At 30.5% G+C, this 24,592-nt stretch overlaps 1 protein-coding gene across 7 annotated transcripts in view; it reads left to right on the top strand.

Moving 5' to 3' along the window:
- LOC131675061 (paired box protein Pax-5) overlaps positions 1 to 24,592 on the top strand; it is a 399,649-nt gene that overhangs the window by 38,151 nt on the left and 336,906 nt on the right. For 4 of the 7 annotated variants that reach the window (XM_058953894.1, XM_058953889.1, XM_058953890.1 and 1 more), the window contains exon 1: positions 3,828 to 4,089. The exons of 2 other annotated variants lie outside the window; for them this stretch is intronic. In XM_058953894.1, the coding sequence (XP_058809877.1) occupies positions 4,035 to 4,089 (55 nt within the window). In that variant the 5' untranslated portion in view covers positions 3,828 to 4,034. Of the gene's footprint in view, positions 1 to 3,827; positions 4,090 to 24,592 lie in introns of those variants that run through there. One more of the 7 variants, XM_058953886.1, reaches the window with a different exon arrangement.

Genomic DNA, 24,592 nt, shown 5'->3' with positions numbered 1-24,592 from the left:
AATTAGACATTCACATAACTAAATGGAGTCAAGTTAAAGCCAAATCAAACAAAGCATCCAATGATTTAAAGAAAATGTTATGTGAAGAAAAAATCATAGAAATGCAGAATTATTTAAGAGCACTAAACGACATAAAAGATTAACTATATTTATATCACTTATCAGAAAATCTTGCGGTAAAGGGATCAGATCAGACGCAAAGCTATGCAACTTTTGCTAATCATCTATGCACAGTATTCAAACCTTACCAAAGAATAATCACCGAAGAAGAAACCTTTCAACAAGACTTTAACGTTCAAGACAGCACACTAATTAAAGCGGTTAAAATAAAAGACATATTTCAAATAATTAACAATATTAATTTCAAAAATGCTCCCGGATTTGATGATATTACAAGAATGATTGTATTAAAGTAAAAGTATTAAAATAAATATCAGAACATCAGCTTATAAAAGCAGAAATGCTTCTAGGGTAGGGTTCTAGACCCAAGTGTTATTATATAAGTATTCTATAACTTATTCACCTCCGATTTACCAAAGTCTGCACAACAACATATGTACATGATATAGCTATTTTAACATTACACTCAGAGGCAACAATAGCATCTAAGTCAGTATAAAATTACATAGATAATTATAAATAAAATTGGCTCGATTCATGGAGAATTGTAGTAAATAAAAACAAATCAATACATGAAGGGCTATTACATAAGCTTAAAAATTTTTTTCCTGTATGCCACTACGAAATACTGCGGTCATATCTGCATAATAGGGCATTTCAAGTTAGAATAAATAGGAATACATCAAAACGCCAGCTAATAAAAGCAGGAGTGCCGCAGGGCAGTGTTCTTGGTCCAACTCTTTATCTACTGTACACCTCGGCCTTACCTAAATCTGAAAACATTCTGACAGCAACATACGCAAATGATACAGCAATTCTAACAACACACTCAGACCCAACAACAGTATCAGAAATAATTCAAAAATACATTAATAATCATCTTCAAAATTGGTTCAACTCATAGAGAATAATAGTAAACGAAAGTAAATCAATACATACAACGTTCATACTTCGAAAAGACACCTGCCGACCTATTTGATTTAACGATAAACACATTCTGCAAAGCAACCGTGTAAAATATTTAGGTATAAACCTAGATCGGAGGATTACATGGATGGAAAATCTACTGACTTTTTGAAGAAAAATTAGAATTGTCAACTGAAAACAAATTACTGCTATACAAAGCTATACTCAAATCAGTTTGGACTTATGGCATTTAACTGTAAGGTGTTGCTTCAAACTCTAATATTAAAATCCTGGAAAGATTTTAATCGAAAGTCCTACGCAATATCGTACGATCCCCATCGTTCGTTCCAAACGAAAATATCCGAAATACTCTACACGTTCCAGCAGTTAAAAAAGAAATGAAAGTTTTTGCATGATACGTAACATCAAAGTTTAAGATCACATAAAAAAACTGATCAGCAATCTTCTTAAGACAGCCATCACAAACATCAAACTCAAAAAACATAAACTAATGGATGCTAAACTTATAAATAAATCCTAATTTATTTATCATATTCTAAAACAAGGATAGAATACTCACTGGAATATTTTCTTAAATCTCATGTACATATTTCATGTAACAATAACATTTACTTATTGTCTTCTTATATTAGATAGATCGTAAGTAAACTTGGTACAAAAAAAATTTAATAAATGGATCGGTAATTTGATCAATTTTTTACATAAAGAAAATCTAGTAAATTTCATGGTGACACATTAATATTTAAAAATTTTCAAATATTTTTAGAGATTCGTAATAAGTTTTATAATGTTGTTACTGTAATTTTTACGATGCAGTTTTGTAATTTTTACTCCAACAAATGAATTAAAGTGTGGCACTTATACCTTGCAAAACGGCCACTAAACGCGATGCTATGTTGACTACTGCAATGAAGTGCAAGAATCTCAGTCTCGAAAATATATTTTTACAAACGTGTGTTTACTAATCAATTTTATCATTTTTTATTAAAAGTTTCCATGTGTCATTCCACTCTACAATCAAGAATGTATTTTAACTGTATATAATTTATAATAATAGGTTATTATATTATTATTATAATATATGTTATGAATTTATAATAATTGATTATTAACTAAAACTAAAACTGTGATATAATATTTTGCGTAGGTACATCAAGTTTTATGTATCTGTACTATAATAATTGTCCTAGCATGATTTTTACTTTGTACTTTAATTTTTACTATCATCATCTTTGTCATTTTTCTGTAAATATTTTCTCCGTATAGAAACTTTAATTCATTATGTCAAATAATAGTTTTATAATAGAACTTTTCGCTCTATTAAAAAAATATTATATAAAGTTACATATAATTTTTTATTTTCAATGCGATATACAACTTTATTATATAACAAATAATAATATTTTTAAAGAAAGAGGGAAAGAGAGCTGAAAGTGCTTATTTTATAGATTATTATATCAATATTCTACTATCGGTTCTAGACATTGATTTTCTAGTATAAAGTACTACTTCAAAAGGTTTTCACTAACATTATCTTTAAGATATTTCAACAATCATCATTTGTTTAATAACGAAGCCTAATGGTTATAAATTGAATATATTTAATTTTTTTATATTAAATCTTTAATTCCAATCACGTACTGTTTTATTATCACTGATACATTTTATGATAGGTACATAATATAAAGTAATCAAGATGGAAATTTATTTTTGTCATGATTTTAAGAAATCAAAACAATATTTTTACTAAAAATTATTTAAGAATTATCTAGTCCGGCTGTGACAGAGCTATGAAACATAGAATATAAGAAAATAACTAATAATGACAAACTGGTACACAAACAGTAAGTGCTCACCAGTTTGTTGATATACACACACGTAAACACATCGAGTGGATATAAGAATCACAATCTAGTTATTTGAAACTGAACATCTAATTAACACACAAGTCGCATATAATAAGTTGCAAGTGTCTAGAGTACAACCAGATTAAATAGCGTGCGGGGTAGGTATGAGATAGAGCTATAGAGTTGAACGAGGTACGTCGTCGAGATTGCTGAGATTTAAAGTGTCCGATGTCGACTGAAGGAAGCCTTCAGAGATTGAATAAGCTGCACTTTATATATATATATATATATATATATATATATATATAGAGAGAGAGAGAGAGAGAGAGAGAGAGAGAGAGAGAGAGAGAGAGAGAGAGAGAGAGAGAGAGAGAGAGAGAGAGAACGAAAGCACGTGTGTTCGAGGAGTGAGAGGCGGTACGAGCAGCAGCTACTCGTCTCTCTCTCTCTGTCTCGAGCGAGAATGTAAACCGGCCCTTGTGAGATTGGCAAGCCGGTGACGGTCTCACCGAAGCTAACCACACCAGTTTCCGGATGATACGGTTGATCCAGCCAGTCAAATACCGCGGCTACAACCACGTGTCGCGCAATTAGTCGAGCCGAAACAGTCATCAAGCAAATACCTCGGAAAATAAACTTTAACTCAAGCTCCAAGCGAAAGAGTCAAAAGAGCCGAAATTGCCGCGTGATTTTGAGCTTTGGATTCCACATTGCCATCAGAAGAGAGCCAGAGGCGGCGTCGCCGTAGCAACCCCTGCGGCTCGCCGCACCTCTCGGCCAATGGGGCTGCCGAGGGATGCTGGCGAGTCGGCTGGGCGTGGCGAGGTACGGATCCGGTCCCGAATCTCAACAGCACCGGCTACAGCCGCGGCACCCGCAAATCGAGTCAAATCGAGCTGAAAGTCACGTGCAAACTGCAAGCCTGAGCAAGCTCATAGACGTTAAGCGTAGTCTCTGGCGCAGCTTCCGATCAGTTGATCAATCAGTGCGTGGGTGAGCGAAACGTGCTGCATTTTCAGTGTGCCGAGTGTGAATAGGTATGTGGCCCGGAGACAGCCGTTGCCGACCGCCGTGACGTTAAGGCGGCTAATTTATTTTTTTCAAAACAACCACAACGTAGCGCGACGGTATCGCGCAGTTATGGACCTCACTACGACTTACCGCTACAATCAAAATATGATGGAGTACTACACCTGTAAGCTTAAAGCTCTCTCGTATCCTCTTTATCTCACTTTCTCGCTATCTCTTTTCCTTTTTTTCTTTTTGCATTTTTTTTTAATAATAGGTATATCTCATAAAACCATTGTCTGCGCGAACAGTGGTTTCATTAAAAAACTTTATAGTTACCTTTCATGATGAGTCTTGCACAATCTACATTTGATAATAGCAAATCCGAGTTATTAAGCTTTGATGTAAACTACTTTTTATTAATGTACGTAAGCAAGTATAGCACATAATGCTACTTTAAAAAAAATAAGTTTTTTGAAACATTATAATAATATGTATTTTAGAAAAATAATTTTTAGTATTTTTATATTCATTATAAATGTATGTTATTTTCTTATGATAAAATAAATGTCAATATCTTATTTATTAAATGAACAGTGAATTAAAACAGAAAAAACAGTTATTGTTTATTAATTCTGAAAAATTTTTTACATCCTCTATTTTATCAAACAAATGTAATACTGTAAAGATAAAAATGTATTCAAAAATTTTTTAGTTCTAGCTTTTTTGAATATAGTGTTATTGAAATCACTATAATGAAAAAAAATCTTGGCAACAGTTCGTTTATTTATGTGCTAAGGAATTTCTTATGAATGCTAATATTGTTTTTCGTTATAGTGATACGTGTATCTGAAATATCAATAAGTACACTGACAAAAAGGTTGTATCTATAAGAATTGATTATTTATCAAATAACTAATAATCTCAACTACTATAACAAAGATAATACTTTGTCAGGATTGACTATACTCTGTTGATAAAGATGAGTTATTTTATCAATATTCAGTAATGTCGTAAAATTAAGTGTTCTAAAATTTATCCGAGGAACAAAATCCACTTAGAAATAATTAACATTGACGGTTACTAAGAAAATAACTCATTCCTATTGCTAAAGTTCTTGTAAGTAAGAATTTTTAAGGCTTTATTATGTCACCGATTGAACAGAAAGAAGTTGTTCAAAGTTTTCTCTCAAACAAATAAATAAATGAAATTGAAACATTCTGATAACATTCATTGTGCCTAATCAAAATGTGCTCTACTCTTATTTTCATCAAATGAAAGGCAATGAATGAAAGTAAAAAAAATTTAATTACTGTCAATAAAGTTTGAATTTTTTCTCGATTCCATTAAATCATTTTTATCAAAATTAAGTCTTTATGCAATTTTAATGATCTCAAAAAGTTTCATCGTAATTAATTCATTTGTTTATGATAAAACATTGAAATACCTCTTTCTGCTCAGCCGATAACGCCAAAGCGTGTTGATTGGGAAGGTATATTGTCCTAGAGACCAGTCAATCTACATTACCGACTGATCTTTCAGATTTGTAAAGATTCAAATTTGTAAAAATATATATAGATATATGTATGTATGTTTGTGTATGTACGCGCGCGCGTGTGCGTATGTACCCGCATATATAAGGATAAGCTTATTTTGATACTTCAGTCGTGCCCCTTTTTGCTCTCTTTTGCCCATTATTTGCCACTCTATTTGCCTCTTTGTAAGTTAGTTTCCTTTCATTTTTTACAATATTTTGACGTTCATTTTTACCTATTTTTGCTCTACTAGTCGTCTTTTTTCGCCTGTAACTTGAAATCTATGAATACTGTTAGAATAATAAGTAGTTCTTTTTTTTTTGAAAAGTTAGACAAATATGTTACACTAATATGTTATAAGCGGCTTATGGAAATGTGAATATAGATGTATGAATAAGGTTTCTTGTGTTTTATAATTTATATTACTATCAAATTTTTAATAATAATACTTGTTTTAATTATTACTGATAGTAGATTTTGCATAAACAGTGCTCAAAGTTGAAATATAGGAAATTGGTAAGCTCAGCGACCAGAGAGGTACCCCGTACTGTTTAGTATTCATATATATGTATATAACTTCGACTGGTATACTGTAGGTCTTAAATACTGACATCCTTGAAGCTTCCAGTCTATGGAGACTTTTATTTCACGTATTCGGAACTATAATATTATGAAGTTTCAATATAATTAGCAAGAAACTATTTCCCATAAGGATTCTGTGATATTGTATGGTATCAGCAATTAAATGAGAAAAAAATTTGTTTATTGAGCACCGAACGAATCAGAGAAAAAATCGAGTTATCAAACTTTATTTTACTTTAACTTACTGGATAATAATCGCCCTCCAACAGGGGTGGAAAGAAATTATTCTCAAACAACGTACGGAGGACGCCAACTTCACTCAAGTACGCAAGTTTGAAAATGATGTAGCAGACAAAAACATTTAACATCGTCGTATCTGCATACGTTCTTTCGAAAATGAATTTTATTTATAAATATAAACGAACATTAATGATTTATAGTTAAATATTTTATTCATTGAGCAATAAATACGGTTATATACTGTCCGTCATTTTTTATATTATATGTTTCACATAATGGTAATCTATTTCACATACATATGCACAGTAAAGTTTTAGATTAATTATTTATCAAATATATAATATATAAAAATAAATAATAAAATAAAAATATTTAAAAACTAAAAGTTACTACAAAAAAAAATTTTTTTTAATTACTTTCTGTATTAGACAGTTTAATCGAACCTTTATTATTGTTTGCCAATTTTTTTTATTATATTTATAATTTACTCATGATAAAAATAAATTAATGTTTAGCTGTAATTTTTTTTTGAGTTTTTAATGAAACGGAAAAAAATAATTAATTGAAAAGATAGGAAAGACAATTTTGAGTAGCAATTTTGAAACAAATTATTGTCTTAACAAGGAATTTCAAAACCTTCAAGATGGAAATAAAACGGCCCCAAAAAGATACTTATTGCTTAACAGATTTCAACAAAATTTTGAAGTAAAAATGGTTATCGAGAGTGATATTAATTAATTAACTTGGAATTCATATTTACGTGCGAATTAAAAATCTTTATTAAGTATAATATTCATTCAGTAGATTTCTTTAGATTTGAATAGTATTTTATAGATTCAAGCAAATATGAGTCAATATTGACAGGTTTTAATTCCATATTTGAATATCAGATTTCTACGTATTTATTTATATATAATTTCGAATAAGCACATAAGTACTATTCCCTGTCTCTTTAGTTCTCGTGTAATTTTCACTTTATTTGGAAGTATTAGAAACTTAAACAAATTGTAGATTTTAAATAGATTGAGCACTAGGAACAAATTATACTTTCTTTATCGAAATCGAAATTTTAAGAAAAGATTAACTTCCACTTTTGAAAGGCTCGAAATAGATATGCGGTCACTTGTCCAACAAAAACAAAGTCAGCTATATAATTTTTATTAAAGGGATAAATTTTCATTCTAATAATTAACCTTTGAAAATGGAAAGTCAATCATTCCATTGAGTTAAGAGAATGAAATTTATTCATGGAGATCATTCGATCACGTCTTTTTAAATTTTTACTCGAAATTCTCCATACGAATTTTTGAATAAATTTGAATAGATCCTGAAAAAATATTGTTTAGAAGTTTAATTTTATAAGTTAAATTGTAGATTCCTACAAATTACATGGAAATTTTTTTTCTAATCACTAGAAATTTTTGGCTTTTATTTATATAACTATGATATTCTTCTAATCTAGTCTTATGAATTTACTATATTATGATCCTTCGTTTTAGCCAATTCGTGAGAATATTAAAATTTTTTTATTTTTTATCGCTTTTTGAGAACAACTGTTGTACAATTTAGACTGTTTTTGTACGTTGCTTCACAAATAAACAAAGTGAAATTCTTTTTTTCAATGTAATTGGTTTTAGTTTGATTTTCGCTAGAGAATCTTGCCCGGCGATTTTTGAACACCCTATGAATGAATATTTCTTTCTTGATTTTGTGGGTTAAAATTATTTTCGATGGCTGGAGTTTTGAGGATGTATCCGTTAATTCATCTACTTTTCATTCAAGTTTTTTACATTAAATTTTATGTTTATTTAGTACGTATTTTTATCAAATTTTCTTAAAGAGTCCGTTCTTGCCAAGACCTTTCTTAAATCCTAAAATTTAACGAATTAAAAAAGATAGCATATATAAGAGAAACATCTAGCTTTTAATATAAAATTATTCAAAATATTATTTTTCAAAAGAAATATCCCTTTTCTATAACAAAAATGTGCATCGGAAATGACACATTCTTAGAATTTCATACATGTACGTAATCAATGCAAATTACTTTCCAATTTATACTTAGACAAGTTTAAAAATATAATAATAATTGAACGTGGACAAATTGTTAGTTAAATTTGTTTCATATATATATATATATATATATACATACATACATACATATACAAGGTGTCCCATTTTGACGAACCTGTATATCTTGAAAAATTGACGTCGTACGAACAGATTTTTCAGACGAAAGTTGTTCAAGACAGTGAGGCTAGTGACGTCGGGGTCACTCTCAGGTACGTTTGAAGTAAGCGTAAGCTCAGGGTTGTTCTGATTTGGCTTGCGTACAACGCACAAGCCGGGACGAGCAATATTGTTGTGCAGAGAAAATAATAACTGATTGTTATTATTGAACACACCAGCCTCTCACTTAATGTGCTTTTAAAGGACTCTAAGGGAAATTCGCCAGACTCACGCTTAACGAATTTCCAGAAAAAGGAGGAACTAAAGAGAAAGAAAAGAAAAAGAAAAGATAGCCATATACAAAATTCATTTTTTATTTTATTGTATTGTTCTACACTGAACTGAACTACACTATCTCTCTCTGAGTTATAGATGTTCTGGGGCTGACTCTTTTCCACTTCTTGTTTTTCTTTAATTTTCTTTTTCTTCCGTGATTGCTCAAGTACTAGTCCCGTGGTCTTGTACAGAGCTTTTTATGAGTAATGGGTGGTTGGGTGGAAATCCCCTTCTTTCGGCCCATGACATGATGACGATTACATTTTCTGTATTAGTGGGAAAAATTTCTTTATCCGATTTGGTATTCCTAATTGGTCGGAGGGCGTGAGTTTTCGGAAGAGAGAGAGAGAGAGAGAGAGAGAGAGAGAGAGAGAGAGAGAGAGAGAGAGAGAGAGAGAGAGAGATAGGGCGGTCCTTTCTTGCTTGGGCCTTTTCCTCCAGAGATGGCTCTTGGAGTACCATTTTCGAGAGCAAAAGTGACGCTATGATTTATAATTATTTACACAAAATCGTAATGGACTTAGTTAATTTTAACAATACATGTTGATTATTTAATAGTAAGGGAATCATAATAACTTTAAATTACAATAATTCAATAATTAACTATTATGAACATTTAGAAAAATCCGTGAACTTCTAAGATTTATTATAAAATGCATTACGGTTCTATTGTTGTTTTCGTTTAAAACATAAAATTTTATTTATTAGTTATTTTGTTCTTGCAAAGGTTAAAAACTGGATAAATAATATATCTTAAAAAGATGCGCATTATGGTACGATAGTTATTAGAACAATCACTATTTAATTTCCTATAAGAATAACTTACAAATTTGATCTATTTAATATTACGGATATTCTCTTTATGTTTTCTTTATTTTTTTGACTAAAATGATTTTCAGAATGAGAACTCGATTATAGATTTCAGGAAGCCATAATCAATAATTAATAATTAATAATTAAAATAAGAAAAACTTCCGGATCTCAACAATTTTATTTTATTCGATTTCAAAAGTAAATTTTAAAGTTTCTTACAAAGCGAAAATTCGGTGAAAAAAAAAGATAGATTGTAATTTTATGGCATTTCCTCTTATCGGCGTGATAGCGCTTCAAGGTGTATACGCGATGATCGTAGGCTCCTGTCAACGCATGCGAGTGAGACAAAGCAGGATAGAGCAGTGATTGTAAGGCCGGGTACGCAGGCTTGGGCCACTATCAAGTTTTATATAAACACTTTATTCTAGATGTGTTTTCATCATGGGAAAACTTAGCTGTGACTCTCAATCTCGCTCTGTCTATATATCTTGAAGATTTTTATTCTGTTCTTAATATTAATTTCTATTAAATAATTAGAATTAAAAAAACTAAATTATGGCTAGCTGGTACAGGCTCATCTGTGTGTTATATCAGTGTTGACCTTGAACTTCAATTTCAAGGTCATTTGAAAGTGAAAGTGATTTTTTAAAAATAGGAACCCCTATATTTAACACCGGATTCGAAAAGAGCGAGAATTTTTACGATCGAAACGACATTAAAAAGGTCTAATCCCAATGTCAAATTAAGGTCAAAATCCGAAATAACATTTAAAAAATGCTTTTTATGATTTTGGTACGAAAAATGTTATAAAAGGCTTAGGATTGACGACTTTAGATTAAAAAGCTTAATGTATAATGAACATGATCTATAGGATTATTATCCCATATTGTCCTGATAATCACAAAAACAAAAAAATAGAGAGATCATTTTGATTTTGAAGATAGCATAAAAAATAATTTAGACAGAAATTATTCATTTTTCAGTAAAAAATCACATACAGTAATAAAAAAACACATTCCATTTACACGAATCACTTTAATACTTTGCAGCTTTTATTTGAAATTTTATTTTAGTCAAAAGTAATTTACACGCGTAATTTGAAATGGAAAAAATAAATAATAATTTTAATCAGGGTGAACGTTACAGTTACCATCCCACTACTCCCCTAAAATCTAGAACTTTGGTAATTTTCGATTTCGTCCTTTCAAGAGCAGTTACTCAAATGGATCACTCTAAATTGGATGTTGGATCTTAAAATGATTTTGTATTCCATAACAAATCATACTGTATTAAAATTACCAAAGTTGAAATGCAAAAAATTAGTTAGCAACATGTATTTGGTTCATTGCTGAATTAGTAATAAGGTTTTTTACAAAAAAAAAATACATCTTTCGAAAAATATTTTTCACTTAATATTTGTTATTTTTCTGCAATACATCCTACAGGTCATTCATTTTTGTTTTGTAGAGGCTCATCTCTAATATTTCTATTAATCTGTTAGTAATCCTATATCTGTAAGTGATCCCATAAATATGCGATGAGATTGTAATCTGGACTTTGGGAGGGCCATTCCATGATTTGAAGATATTTCTATTTTTCTTTGGATTGTAAATAATTAGAATAGAGCTTTGACGTATGCTTTAGATCATTGTCTTCCTGCCTTGTAAAATTTTTCCCAATTTTTCGAGTATCAGATGGAATAACATGGTACTGTAAAATTTTGTGATGTATTTTTTTATGTATAATCCTATTAATTTTTACCAAATCGCCTATTGCAGTTCCAGCAAAACATTCTTAAACCATTATCAAGCCACCCTCATGCTTAACTATTGGAACAATGCATTGTGCACTTATCTTTTCATGTACTTATTGACGTATATATACGCGGCGGTCTGATGTAAACAACTCAAATTTTGACTCGCCAGTGAAGAGAACTTTCTTCCATTGTTTTATGTTCAATTCAATATTTTTTGGCTCTAGCTAATCTTTTCCGTTTATTGACTGCCCTCAAGCAAGCTTTCTTAGTTGCTACGCATCCATTGAAACTAGTACTTCAGAGACGCCGTTGACTAGTTGAAGATGATACAAGTGTAATAGGATCAGCTAAGATTAGTTCACTAAATATTTCTCGCGCAGTTTTCAAACGAGCTAATTTACTTTGCAAAATAATATGCGGATACGGAATCGGAAATTAGTGCAATCATAACATCATGGGTAATTTTTCATATTTCTCTCAGTTCGCACACTTTCCTGACAAGATAAAATACGAAGATGAAGATGATGATGATGGATAGCGTTTTTTTCCCAATTTCCAAAAATAATTAGATTTAGTGGCAAACCAGCCTGTTCGACACAAAACGAACGAATGAGAGGCAAGCGTCAACGTTTACTAAATAACAAAAGTGCGGCTATATACCTTTTGGTTAAATTCTTTAAATATGTATTCGCGCTAACTTAGATGGAATTCATTGAATATTTAATTGATATGAGTATCTAATTTACTCTTGAATTGGAAATTTTATATTGAAATTTTATATTGAACATGTATCCACAAACGACTGCATTGGTAGAAGTAAAATAACGACTTCAGTTTAATAAATTTTTAATTCTGCACATAGTCTAATGGATGGTTTTTCGTTTCTAGCGCTTCTTGTCGTAGGTTATATCATAAATCTAACAGATATGTTTTTTTTTAAATGTTGGGTTTCTCTAGAATTTAAGTGGGAAAAATGATTGTCTGTTAGCAACTTTGATCTGCCATCCTAGAAGACTAGTTTTTTACTTATTTAAGCCAGATTAATATACATTAATTATATAATAATAGAGAATATGATACAGCAGTAAAAATAAGCTCCTGTTCTGCAATATTGTATAAAAATATTCCAAAAACATTGTCGCAATATTTCTACAAACCATTCCCCGAAATATTATTGAAATAATTTTTAGAAAAATCGCGTGTATATTATAGAAACTTATTTTTAAATTTTCGTTGAAATATTTTGATTACATTTTGCACAAACATTGCAAAAATATTGCTCAACATATTTCAAAAAATTGCTTTAATAATATTTTTTTTAATTTTTTTTTTCATGTCGCATCCCCCGGTTGGATATCAGCGACATGAACATGTATTTTACAAAAAGGATATTAACATATGTATAAGGTGTTGAAACGTTATAAAGTGTTTGTTATTTTTGTTGCTTGTAGAAACTTGATGACATTCTTGCACTGTTGTAGGTTGTTGAGGTTCTTGTCTAGATTGTTGGAGAGTTTATACTTAAGACGTTTATTTTCGTACTTTAGGCAATGTATTAAGAGCTGTTCGACGTTTAATCGTGTTGAGCATATTTCACACATCGGTGGTTCTTCTTTTTTCGTTAGATGTTGGAGCGTTAGGGGCATATGTCCTATTCTTAGTCTAGTGATCATAATTTATTCTGTTCGCTTTAAGTTGGTGGCTGGATTTTGTTGGAAAAAATTTGGTTTAATAAGTTTAAGCGAGCATTTGTTGGCTTCATCTGTCCATATCGAATTCATTTCATTTTGGATTTTGTGAGTGACTTTTTTCATTCCTATTGCTTTGTTGATTTTGAGTTTATTAGGGTGAGTCAATTGACAAGCTATTTTCGCTGTTTCGTGTGTTTTAGGTGCTGTATTTTCATCAGTTATCGCTAGAAGAATTTCTACTCCTCCTCCCATGTCTTTTAGCTTATTGAGAATCTGTTGTGTGATAGTATTTTCTGTGATTTTTTGTTGAAGTTGCATTATTAAGGGTGTTGCCTAGTCGGCGGGGTAAAAAAATTGCTATTTTTTGGAATTTTTTTTTGAGTAGATTATGAAAGATATCGATATAAAAATACATAGGTATAATAAATTAGATCTTAAATTCCAAAAAAAAATTTTTTTTTATTCATTTTTTTCAAGTTTATTGTACGAAATACGTAGTTGAATATTGAGCGGTAATTTCAAGACAGCTTAGTCGCAACATGATTTCTCAGCAACGGCTTATCTGAAACAAAAAAATCAAAGTGTTTTAGATTTGGTATGATAATAGCTACAGAATGGACCATAATTATTAAGTTTGGGCTAATTTTGTGGATTTTACTTAATAAAATGTGAAAAGTTGAAAAAAACGGCTTTTTTTTTGGCATTTTTTGGAAAAAAAAAATAGTAAAAATCAAAATTATAACTTGTAAGTGGTCCACTTTGTGGATAATTATGTATAGAATATGTGGTCTAAATTTCAAAAGGATCGGTCCACTGGTTCCGGAGAAATCGTGTTGCAGGTTCGAAAAAACGTTGTTTTGAGAAAAACGCGTTTTTAAAGTTTTTTTAAACAAAAAATATAAAAAATATCTTACTAAAATTTAATCTGCAATGCCTGCACCGTATGAAGTACCTTCTGATTGATCGAAACCTTGATTTTCTTCCAATCTAGCCTTTTTTCTCGCTGTTCTAGACTCTTTGGAAGTATTCAAGCTGTGGCGATTTGCTTCTTGAACACGCGTGGAATCGTGATCAGCGATGTAATTCACAGAGCTCGGCCCGATTTTCAAACCCAAAAAAAATACACTTATACTGCTCCGATCTTTATAAAAATTTAACACAATATTCTTACGTATATATACATTCGAAAAATGTAAAAAAAATCGATTTTTTCAAAGTGCCCGACTAGACAACACCCTTAAGTTGGACGATGTAATGTGAATAACTGTATTAGTGGGGTTTGTAATGTTGTCTAGAATTTGTAGGAGCAAGAGTTCATGAGCTGATTGTAGTCCGTAGTATTTAGGTATTTTTAGTAGTACGTGTTCTTCGTTAGACGTAGTTGCACCTGCTCCGATGTGGTTTGAGGTAGCGGCTATTCCTGTGTAGATGTGGTGTAGGTTTGGCGAGTTATTTACTCGGTGACTGCTGTTGTTTGCATTGTTTATAATGGGTAGATTGGTTACTTCTTAATTTTTCCACAGGTTGGCACAGTTTTCATAGAATGAATTATTAAATGTGTAGAAATCATCGTACCTTAGATCATAGTCATTGAAGTAGTCTAATGCCCGGATATAGAATGGTTTTTTTTGTCGCTTTTTATTTGTTTCGAAAATCGATCGATTTCCTTTTAAGAGTAGGTAGTGTGTTTGATTATTAGGAGAGTGCAAAATTCTTATTGTGTAGTTCATTACCATTTTTCAATTAGTCCATTCCAATCTCCATTTTCAATATTAGTCGCTTTAGATAAGACGTTGGAGATTCGGACTCTTATATTTCTATTAGTGAGAAAGTTTTTAATGTAGTAGAACATGTGACCTGTAATTTTTAGTTTTAATAAAATTATTAGTATTCTGTCACGCCATAAAAGATCGTAACCTCAACAACCTACAAATTCATGTCTAATCAGACGGCAAGGGTATGGTGTTTTTGAGCGAATGCTTCGCAAATATTAGATTCTAACTTAACTAAGCAGTCTGCTGTGCTGCACTTATTCCTGAATCCACTCTGAGAGTTATTTAATACGCTGTTTGTTTCAAGAAACCATTTTAGTCTTACGTATATAATTTTTTCCAGAATTTTTGACACGTATGCAGCAGGTTAATGATATCGGTCTGTAGCTGTCTTTGTCGTGTTTGTCTTTGTTTGGTTTGAATATCGGAATTACTGTGGCTTGTCTCCATTCCTCGGGGAATAATTCTTTAGTCCAGACAAGGTTATAGATGTCTAGTAAGCATTTAATGGCTCTATGTGGTAGTTGTTTGAGGAGAATATTAGGTATTCCGTCAGATCCTGGGCTGGTATTTTTACTGCTTTGTAGTACTGAGTTTAGTTCTTCGATTGTAATGTTATTATTTATTGAGTTTTCGTCGGTGTTTTCGGTTTCAGTCAATTGCTCTTGGGAATTTCTGAAGGATAAAAATTCTTTTGTTAAATTCTTGTCGCTCGAGTTGATGGCAAATGTTTCGGCTTAATTGTTTGAAATCCTGAGAGGATCGTTAATGATTAAGTCGTTTTCTTTCAGTATTATTTTGGTCTGTGAATTTTTACCTTCGATAGATTTTATTTTTTTTCGATATTTTGTTTAAGGGCATTTGGGAGTTTATAGAATTGAGGAATTCTAGCCGAGATTTTCTTTTGTTAGATTTGATTGTTCTTTTAGCTATTGCTTTGTATTTTCTGTGTTCTATTTTATTTTCTGTTGTTCTGTTTCTTTTCCAGATATTAAACGCTTGTTTGACGTTTTTAATGGCTGTATCGCATTCTTCGTTCCACCATGGTGTGTTATGTCTTGGCATTTTCTGAGTACTCATAGGAATACTTTTGTTCACAACATATTGGATTATATTCTTGAATTTATCGACAATTGCGTTAATGTTTATCGTACTTTGGATTGTGCTTGTCTTAATAATTGATTCTATATCTTCTATCTTTTCATTTATCGATTCTTTGTATTTTATCCAGTTTGCTTTATAGTATTTCAATCTATTTATTTGTATAACCGGTGGTGTAGATTCTGTGTTCAAAATATTAATCTTTAAGGGAAAGTGATTGCTCCCGTATTGGAAGTCGGATGCTTCCCAGTTAATATAAAGGGCAATGGAACTGCTGCAGAGAGTTAAATCGATTGAACTGAATTTGCCAGTGGATGTATGTACGGGCACCGTTGTTGAGTAGTACTAAATCATTGTGTAAAAGGGAGTTTTCTATTCTTCTTCCTCTTCTGTCAATTTTATTAGATTCCCATAGTGTGTTATGGCTATTGAGGTCTCCTAGGATTATAAAAGGTGGTGGTAGTTGGTCTGTAAGTTTTTTTAGGAGTTCGTTACTGATGTCATGTTTGTCGCTTATGTACAGATTGCATATTGTTATCAGTTTATTATTTATAAGAGCTTGAGTGGCGACTGTTTCTAGTTCTGTGTTGAGTAATAATTCTTGGCTAAAATAAGTATTTTTTTATTAGTGTACAGACTCCTCCACTAGCGATTAGACTATTTTTCCTGTTCTTGTTGTAGCAAGTGAAGTTTTTAATTCTGACGTTTTCGTTATTTTTTAAATTAGTTTCTTGAAGACAAATAACGTCTGCGTTTTCTTTCGTAATTAAGGCTTGTAAAAATTCGTATTGATGTGTTAAACTATTATGACAATAACTCGCGAAATACGAGTTATTGTCAGGCCTAGGCCCTACTCTCGCTACACAAACAATAACACTTGTGAGAAGCAATAACACTGTACGTCTGGTTGCTCCATTTAAATTTGAATATGCCATTTAATTTTTTATACATATTTTGTAACACTTAATAATGATATATAAGTGCTTCAAATACGAATACTTGATCAACATTCATAGGATTCTCGTCACTTATAAATTTAGTTTTATTAATTAATTATTTTCTGTATGCTTATGCCATCACATACCACTATTAAAAATAATTTTTAAATACTTGGTATTACTTACTTTTTGTCAATCTGAACTCTTAATAGTGGTTCGTAAGTTGTTTGAAATACAATCTTGATGGTTGACGAAAGTTAAATACACTGTTTTATCAATGTTCAATGATAAGATTAGATACATTTTTCAAAATAAAATATATCGGTACATAAAACAATATTGAATAAATAGTTTGAATTGAGAAAAGGAACGGAAGTAAAAGATGCACTATCCTGAGTAATCAATTAAATAATAAAAGATATGAATAAAAGTATTAGACACGGTTAACCATGAAATTTATTGAAAAAATGGAAAGATACGGAATCAGAGATTTAGTCTATGAAATCTTCAAATATTATTTCTATAATAGAAAACAGTATATGAAGTACCAAAACTGTGTAATTTATAACCACTCAAATTCAAACTTAAGGATAAAATTATTCGGATATCTGCTATCCTTAGATAGTATGATTATCTTAGATATCTTAGATAAAAGAGTGGTTAACTATGACACCGATTGTGTAATCTACATTACCAGATTCGGAAACAAAGAGCTTTCTACAGGTGAAATGTTGAGCAATCATACAAATGAACTTGGCGAAAAAGACGTGGGTACAAACATTTCATTATTTTTTATTAAGAAGACTACACTTTTACTACTATCAGTACGTACAATCTGACCGTACAAAGAAAAAAAAAGATAAAAATAAAACAAGCAACGACTGACAAGGGAAGTTCTCACCAGCCACTAGTTAACAGACTAGGAACAATACCTATAAAATATAAATCTATAATAACGCAGATATTACGATACCTCGAATCATGTATAGCAGTAGGGGTAGTATTAGATTCACCTCGGTGTAGAGTCGCGAGTAAGGTGAGGACTGAGTAACTACGCTTTGATTGAGCTCCCTCATTTACAAAAGTTTTGTAATAAAACAATTGAAATAATTATTGATTTTATTCTAAAAAAAAAAGCCTGACTCTATTCCTCTGAAGTGAGAAGTGTATTTATTTTAATTTTATCTTATACACATTGAAGAAAATTTAAGTCCGGGCGTGTCCGGCTTGTAACTAACTTCTTTTGAGGTTTTCTTAGTACAGGTTCTCGTTTGTTGGGTGGCGTCATTACTTTGAACATCTGTCACAATGACAGGTGATCATATTGAAAGAGACCATGAATTGTTAATGAACATTAACAATGTTATTAAAAATAGTGGAAGGAAGATAAATGCCTCAGATAATAAAAAAGTAAAGAAAAAAATTTTGGTGACCTCGCAGTCACGGAATTCAAAACAGAATTCTGTTTTGAATTCCGATGCCAACGGTCACACGATAAAAGCCGAAACCTCTACTAATACAACAAAGTAAAACTTTATACCAAAACTACAGTTCAAAAAGGATAACAAAGGATTATATAGTGTTTGGATTAAAAAAGTAATAGAAGATAAGTTTGCTCAGTGCTTATAAAATAGGTACTGTACTTTTTAAAAAATACAAGAATATTGACATTATTAGAAATAGAAGCGCTTCTAAAGTTGAAGTCGTTTTCAAAAACCCAGAAGAGGTCAACTGTTTATTAAAAGACGAATCGCTAAAGCAGTTCAATTGGGAAGTTTTTATATCAGGGTTTAGACAATTGAGACAAAGCTTAATAAAGCAAATTCCAATAGATATTTCAGAAAGTGAAACTCGAGAAGGCATTTGCTCTACTGCTTTAGTTACTGATTAAGTTCGAAGATTGAACAAGAGAAATAGACGCGCCACTAGTGATGATGACAAATGGATTCCGTCTCAAACAGTGTTATTGACCTTTTTTGGTCAAATTTTGCCATAAGAAGTCTCACTTTTTTGTGTTAAATCTGAGGTCGAACCTTTTGTTTGTAAACCCATGCAATGTTTTAATTGTTTCAAATTTGGCCATACAGCTAAAACGTGCAAGAGTACTAAAAAGTGTATTATGTGTGATTTGAACAACCACGATCAAGAAAACAATGCTTGCTCTATAAAAGTGCCAACCTGTGCCAATCGTAAGGGAGACTATAAAAGTGTGGATTCTAAATGTCCAATATATGAAAAATTAATAGGGTGGACATAATGATGGCCCATTATAACATTTCTTGAGGTAAAGAAATATATATTTGGTAATCCAACAGCACCAGTAAAATCGAAGTAAAATTTTCCAACAATATATGAATCTATTAGAGGAGAGAATACTCTTGCCAAGGTTATATCTAATGGCAACCGACGAACCAGTTATGAAAAATTACAGTCTAATCTAGCTAGAAGAGTTAATAATATTACATTGCAGGAAAATATATTCTTTCAAAATTTGGACTTTACTCAAAATGAGGAGCTAGATCAGAGTTTTGACTGCACTTTTGATGTTTCTCAAGATGATACAGAAAACTTGGATAGACTACATAGGACTCATAGTTATGATGGAATCTTCAATTTGATTATAAAAAAGACTATGAATTCCCCAGGACATTACACTTCAGCTTCAGCATCGCAGCAATATTTGAACAACACCATTGATAAGTTACAAGATAGACTGAAGAAATGATTGAGATCTGTTCGAACTTAACCGCAAGTTACATCGGTTAAATCTGATAGTAGCGGACCACATCGAATTCAAGCTTTACCGATCAAGACTAATAACAACAAGCAATCAGGAGCTAAATAACTATTTTATATTTTGCCTACCTTTTCTTTATTTTATCTTATCTTTTTAAAATTAAATATTTTTATTTTTTTTTTTATTTTTTTATTATAAACAATTTAAATAGCATTAAAATTTTACAATGGAACTCTAGGTCAATCTCAAAAAAATTTTGCCTGCATAATTGTGCATCTGATTATGACATTATTGTTATTTGCGAAACTTGGCTTAAGGAAAGATGTTATTTTTGAAAAAAATGACTTTAATATTAATTTTAATAATCTTGAAGTAGGAGCCATTTTGGTATCCTTTAACTTGGATGATTTAGCCATTATATCTTGCTACATATCTCCTATATAATGTAATGATTTAATGATTAACGAATTGCTCTCTTTACAAGATGAAATAAAAAAACTGAATTCTTTTATTTTACTTGGCGATTTTAATGCCTATCACCCCTATTGTGATAGTCATAAATATTGTTCGAATGATAATGTTATTTTTAATAATACCGATTTTTATGAGTTCTTTCTCTAAAATAATGGTAAGCCTACCCGAATGAAGTTATCTGACAAAAGTTTAAACTTCACAAACATAGATTAATCCTTCTCATAGATGAATTTGGCTTTTTTAGTGAATTGGTCGGTTCTTGAAGATTTATGGGATAGTGATCTTTATCTGATTAAAATCTCTTTAGACGTAACAATAGAAGAAAAATTCAGAAAGGATTATCGTATCAATTTAAAGAAACTGGATATAAGTAATTTTTTCAAAATTCTTGATAAAGAAAAATCAAAAATTAATAATTTGATGTTTGTTAATGATTCAGCTGTCAATAGATATACTGCTTTATTAGAACGTTCATATAATGCTTTGGAAGACTCTAGATATAAGATTAAATCAATCTGATAAACCGCTTAGATTTAAGAAAAAGCAAAAGAAAAGATATATTTGGTGGAATGAGATCTGTGATAAAGTCAATCGACTAGGAACGCCTCATTTAGGTCCGTCCATTATAGATGTAACCTAGAAATTTTCATTAAATATAAAAAGCTTGAAGCAGAAACTATTAGAATCTTTAGAGAAGGAAAAAACTAAGTTTTTCAGAAATTTTTGCACATCTATCAATAGGAATACCAGAGTTTTAGATATTTGGAAAAAGGTTAAAGCATTAAAAAACGGTATAAATAGGCCTATGTCTTCAGATAGTAATAAATCAGCCGTGAAAAACACTCAATTATGTATAGAAGAGCTCTGCATCCTTAAGGATAGAAATTTATGTTTACGTGATGACTTATCTGCTTTTATTGATTCATACTTTTTAAACTCCCCAAGTTCTAATGAAATTTATTTCATGGATCTCCCCTTACATTTGAAAAATTAGATATTACTTTACATTCAGTTAATGTTAAATCATCTCCAGGCGCTGACAAAATTAGTTATGAGTTATTAATTGAACTACCTGAATTTTATAAAAGAATTTTACTCGACATGTTTAATGATTTTTGTGATTAGGGTATTTTCACTGAAACTTGGTCGGAATATCTTATAAAATTTCTTCCTAAAAATAATAGTAATAAAGTTTGTTCAGTCTCCATGGCACCCTGTATACTTATTAAAACTTTTGAACATATGGTTAATAATCATATGACTTTCTGGTTATAAATAACAAAGCTTTTTCCCCTTCACAGTTTGGTTTTCTTAAGGGAAGATTCTGCGCGGACAACATTTCAATTTTAACTCAAAAATACATGAATCATTCTTTCTAAAAAAAGCTTAGCAGCCTTCTTTCTAGATATTAAATGGACTTTTAATGAAGTAATCCCGGATATTTTATTAGACCATTTAATAAAATTAGGTTTACCAAAAAATTCATTATTTTTATAAAATTTTTAACTTTTGAAAGGATCTATGTCCCGCTAAATACTGATAATCCGCTAACTTATGTGGTTAATAAAGGTTTCCCTCAAGGAAGTGTACTCAGTCCCTTATTGTTTGCTATTTACACGCGATTGTTGAAATCTCTTTTTACATTAGATGTTGAAATTTTAGAATTTGCAGATAATGTGACTTTTTTCACCAAATGCGATAATCCGTAGCAAAGAGTTGACAAACTGAAAACTGTGATAGATTCTATTGTACCTGCCCTCAAAAGTTAAGGTCTCGAATTAACACTCCATAAATGCGAACTAGTTATTTTCAATAAAAACAACATTGATATCAAACATATTTTCTTGAAATTAGAGGATGAACTTATTCTTCCAGCCAAAAAAGTCAAATTTTTGGGTATGATACTAGATCAAAAACTTAATTGGTCAAAGCATATTTTCTATTTAGTTAGGAAAAGTATTATGTTATTTAGAATTATGTAATTTAAGAAGAACTTGGTGGGGTGCCGATCCAGGTACTTTTGTATCTTTTTCTTTTTTTTTTTCTTTTGTATCAGTCCTTAGTAAGATTCAGACTATAATATTATGAATTTCTTATATCACCTTGTGCAGATTCCCAGTTTGAAAAGTTGCAGAAAGTCTAAAATGCTGTTTTAAGATTAGTCCTAGGCTATCAGAAAAGTACTCCTTTAATACAATAGTAGGCGAATCAAAAGTTCCACATCTATCTCACAGATTTAAGCTTCTTGGTATCAAGTATCTATTAAAATGCATGTCATTAAACGATAACACTACTACTAAAAATATCGAAAAAATTATAGAATTCTTCGAGGACTTTCAATTTGATTTTAACTTCAACAAGTCTACCTTGGTTTCATGTTATGAGGATCTACGATAGCATTCAAATCTGATAGTCAAGTCAGATATTTTGTTTAAACTTATACAACCACGGCAATCCTTTTTAGAAGATTTTGACATCATAATCTTATCTCGGGTAGAACAATTTTAAAGTCATTTGATTACTTCAAAATATTTGAGGAAATTTTCAAACCTGAACTAGATACTGTCGATATCTATATAGTTGGATTAAAAATTAATATCGACGATAATAGTTCCGTAGGTTTAGCTGCATGGAGTCTGTCACCACAATTTAATTTTTCTTTTAAAATCCCTGATTCAGCTCAATTTTTTCTGCTGAAACTCTGGCTATTACTGCTTGCTTAGGTAAGATAATTTCAGACGTAAATAATATTCATTTTCGAATTTTTTCTGATAGTGAAAGTGCATTGAAAGCAATAGATAATACGAGTATAAGTCGAGTATAATTCGAAATAAGTATTATTCGAGATCTATATCTTCTTTTATATTTCAAATTAGATCTAAACTCCTGCAGTATAGAAAATTACATGAAAATGTAAGGTTATTTTGGAAATCTTCTTATAAAGATATTGTAGGTTGTTTAAACAAAGGAGTCTTTTATTTTAATAATTTTTACATAGCATCGAAAAAACCATGGTTTTCGAAATTTTCACATTTACCCAGAAAATTTATAACTACGTTAAACCGTATAAGGAGCGGTCATGTGTGACTTAACTTTTATTTATGTAGATTCAATATTGTTAAATCCAAAATGTACCATTGTAGTAAAGAAAAAGAAGATATAAATCATATTTTTTGTCGTTGCGAATTACTTCATGACCATGATCATGAAAGATTAAAAACTCTTAAAAAATTAAAAAGATACAATTAAACCAAACCTACATCTGTAGTACCTTTTCTAACAGATATAGATGTAAATATTGTAGATGTTTTATCAGATTTTATTCTAGAAATAAAAATTAATACTTAACCAATGTTCCTATAGTTAGTTAAATTAATATATTCAAATAGTATATATCTTTATTCTTTCTACATCATTTATTATATTTTAGTTCTTAATATTTAACATATAAGTAGAGTATAACACCAAAATAGTATTATTGAGATTTTTGTTATTAAAAACATTGAATGAAAAAGTTCTTTATTTTTTTTATATAGGAAAAATTTATTTCCTAGTCCGTAAGAACTGATGTCATATATTTTATGTATTTGAATTTTGTAGTTCAGTGCGCCCTCATTGGCGCCACTTTGGTGGTAATGTAGCTCTTTACTGTAAAAGCTTATGCCAATAAAAATACTACTATTCTATACACCTCGGTGTACTAAGATAACTACCAATTAAACCCCTCCTCATGGTTACCAACCCGAAGGTTCTAAACCATAGATGTGAGATGAGAAATAAATGGATGATGATGATGAGGATGGGACCTCTAGACAAGCTAAAGGTGCAGTACGCAAAGTAGTGAGGCTAGGAAGTAACATAAATATCTAATTTAAGTTTCTTATTATATATACTAATCAATAAAAGATCTTACCGTTTGTAAGTTGCTGGCCCCTGTATTAAATTTTTATAATGGTTTTAGAAACGCCATCTATGTACTATTAAATGAACTAATGTCAGCAGTAAATTTATTTATATTAGTTCATTATTGTTTACACAAAGAGGGAGTGTTAAAAACCAGCATAGAAATTTTGTACAGGAGCCAGGAAGCCGTAGCGGTAGGAACTTTAACTAATATCGTTATTGAGATGGTAAATACTTAGGTTAAACTTTATTAATCGAAGCATTGTAGAATAAAAAATGAAAAACTAGGAGGATTAGATATGCTTCTATAATATTAAAAAATAAATTTAATTTAATACAATATTAAAAAATAAAGATATTTTTGCGCTATACAATTCATCACTTGTGCACATACTTCTGCAGCAGTTTTTGTACAATTGTCTACATAGTGTATTTCTCTTCTGCATAAAAATGTGTATAATTACTTGTATAAAATTTTGTATAATTATTTACAAAAATTCGTGTGTAAATTTCAGCATAGTATTGCGTATATTTTTCTATACAAATATGAATATACCAAAAAATTGTGTACAAATACGTATAGAGTATTAAGCTGTCTATATCAATTTGTGCAGATAGTATATCCATCTATAAAAGAATTTCT

Source organism: Phymastichus coffea, unplaced genomic scaffold (assembly GCF_024137745.1).
Source record: "Phymastichus coffea isolate CEN01 unplaced genomic scaffold, Cenicafe_Pcof_1.1 PCOF00016, whole genome shotgun sequence".
NCBI lineage: Eukaryota > Metazoa > Arthropoda > Insecta > Hymenoptera > Eulophidae > Phymastichus > Phymastichus coffea.
Note: the sequence above shows the minus strand (reverse complement) of the source record. Positions and strands in the feature narration are given on the sequence as shown.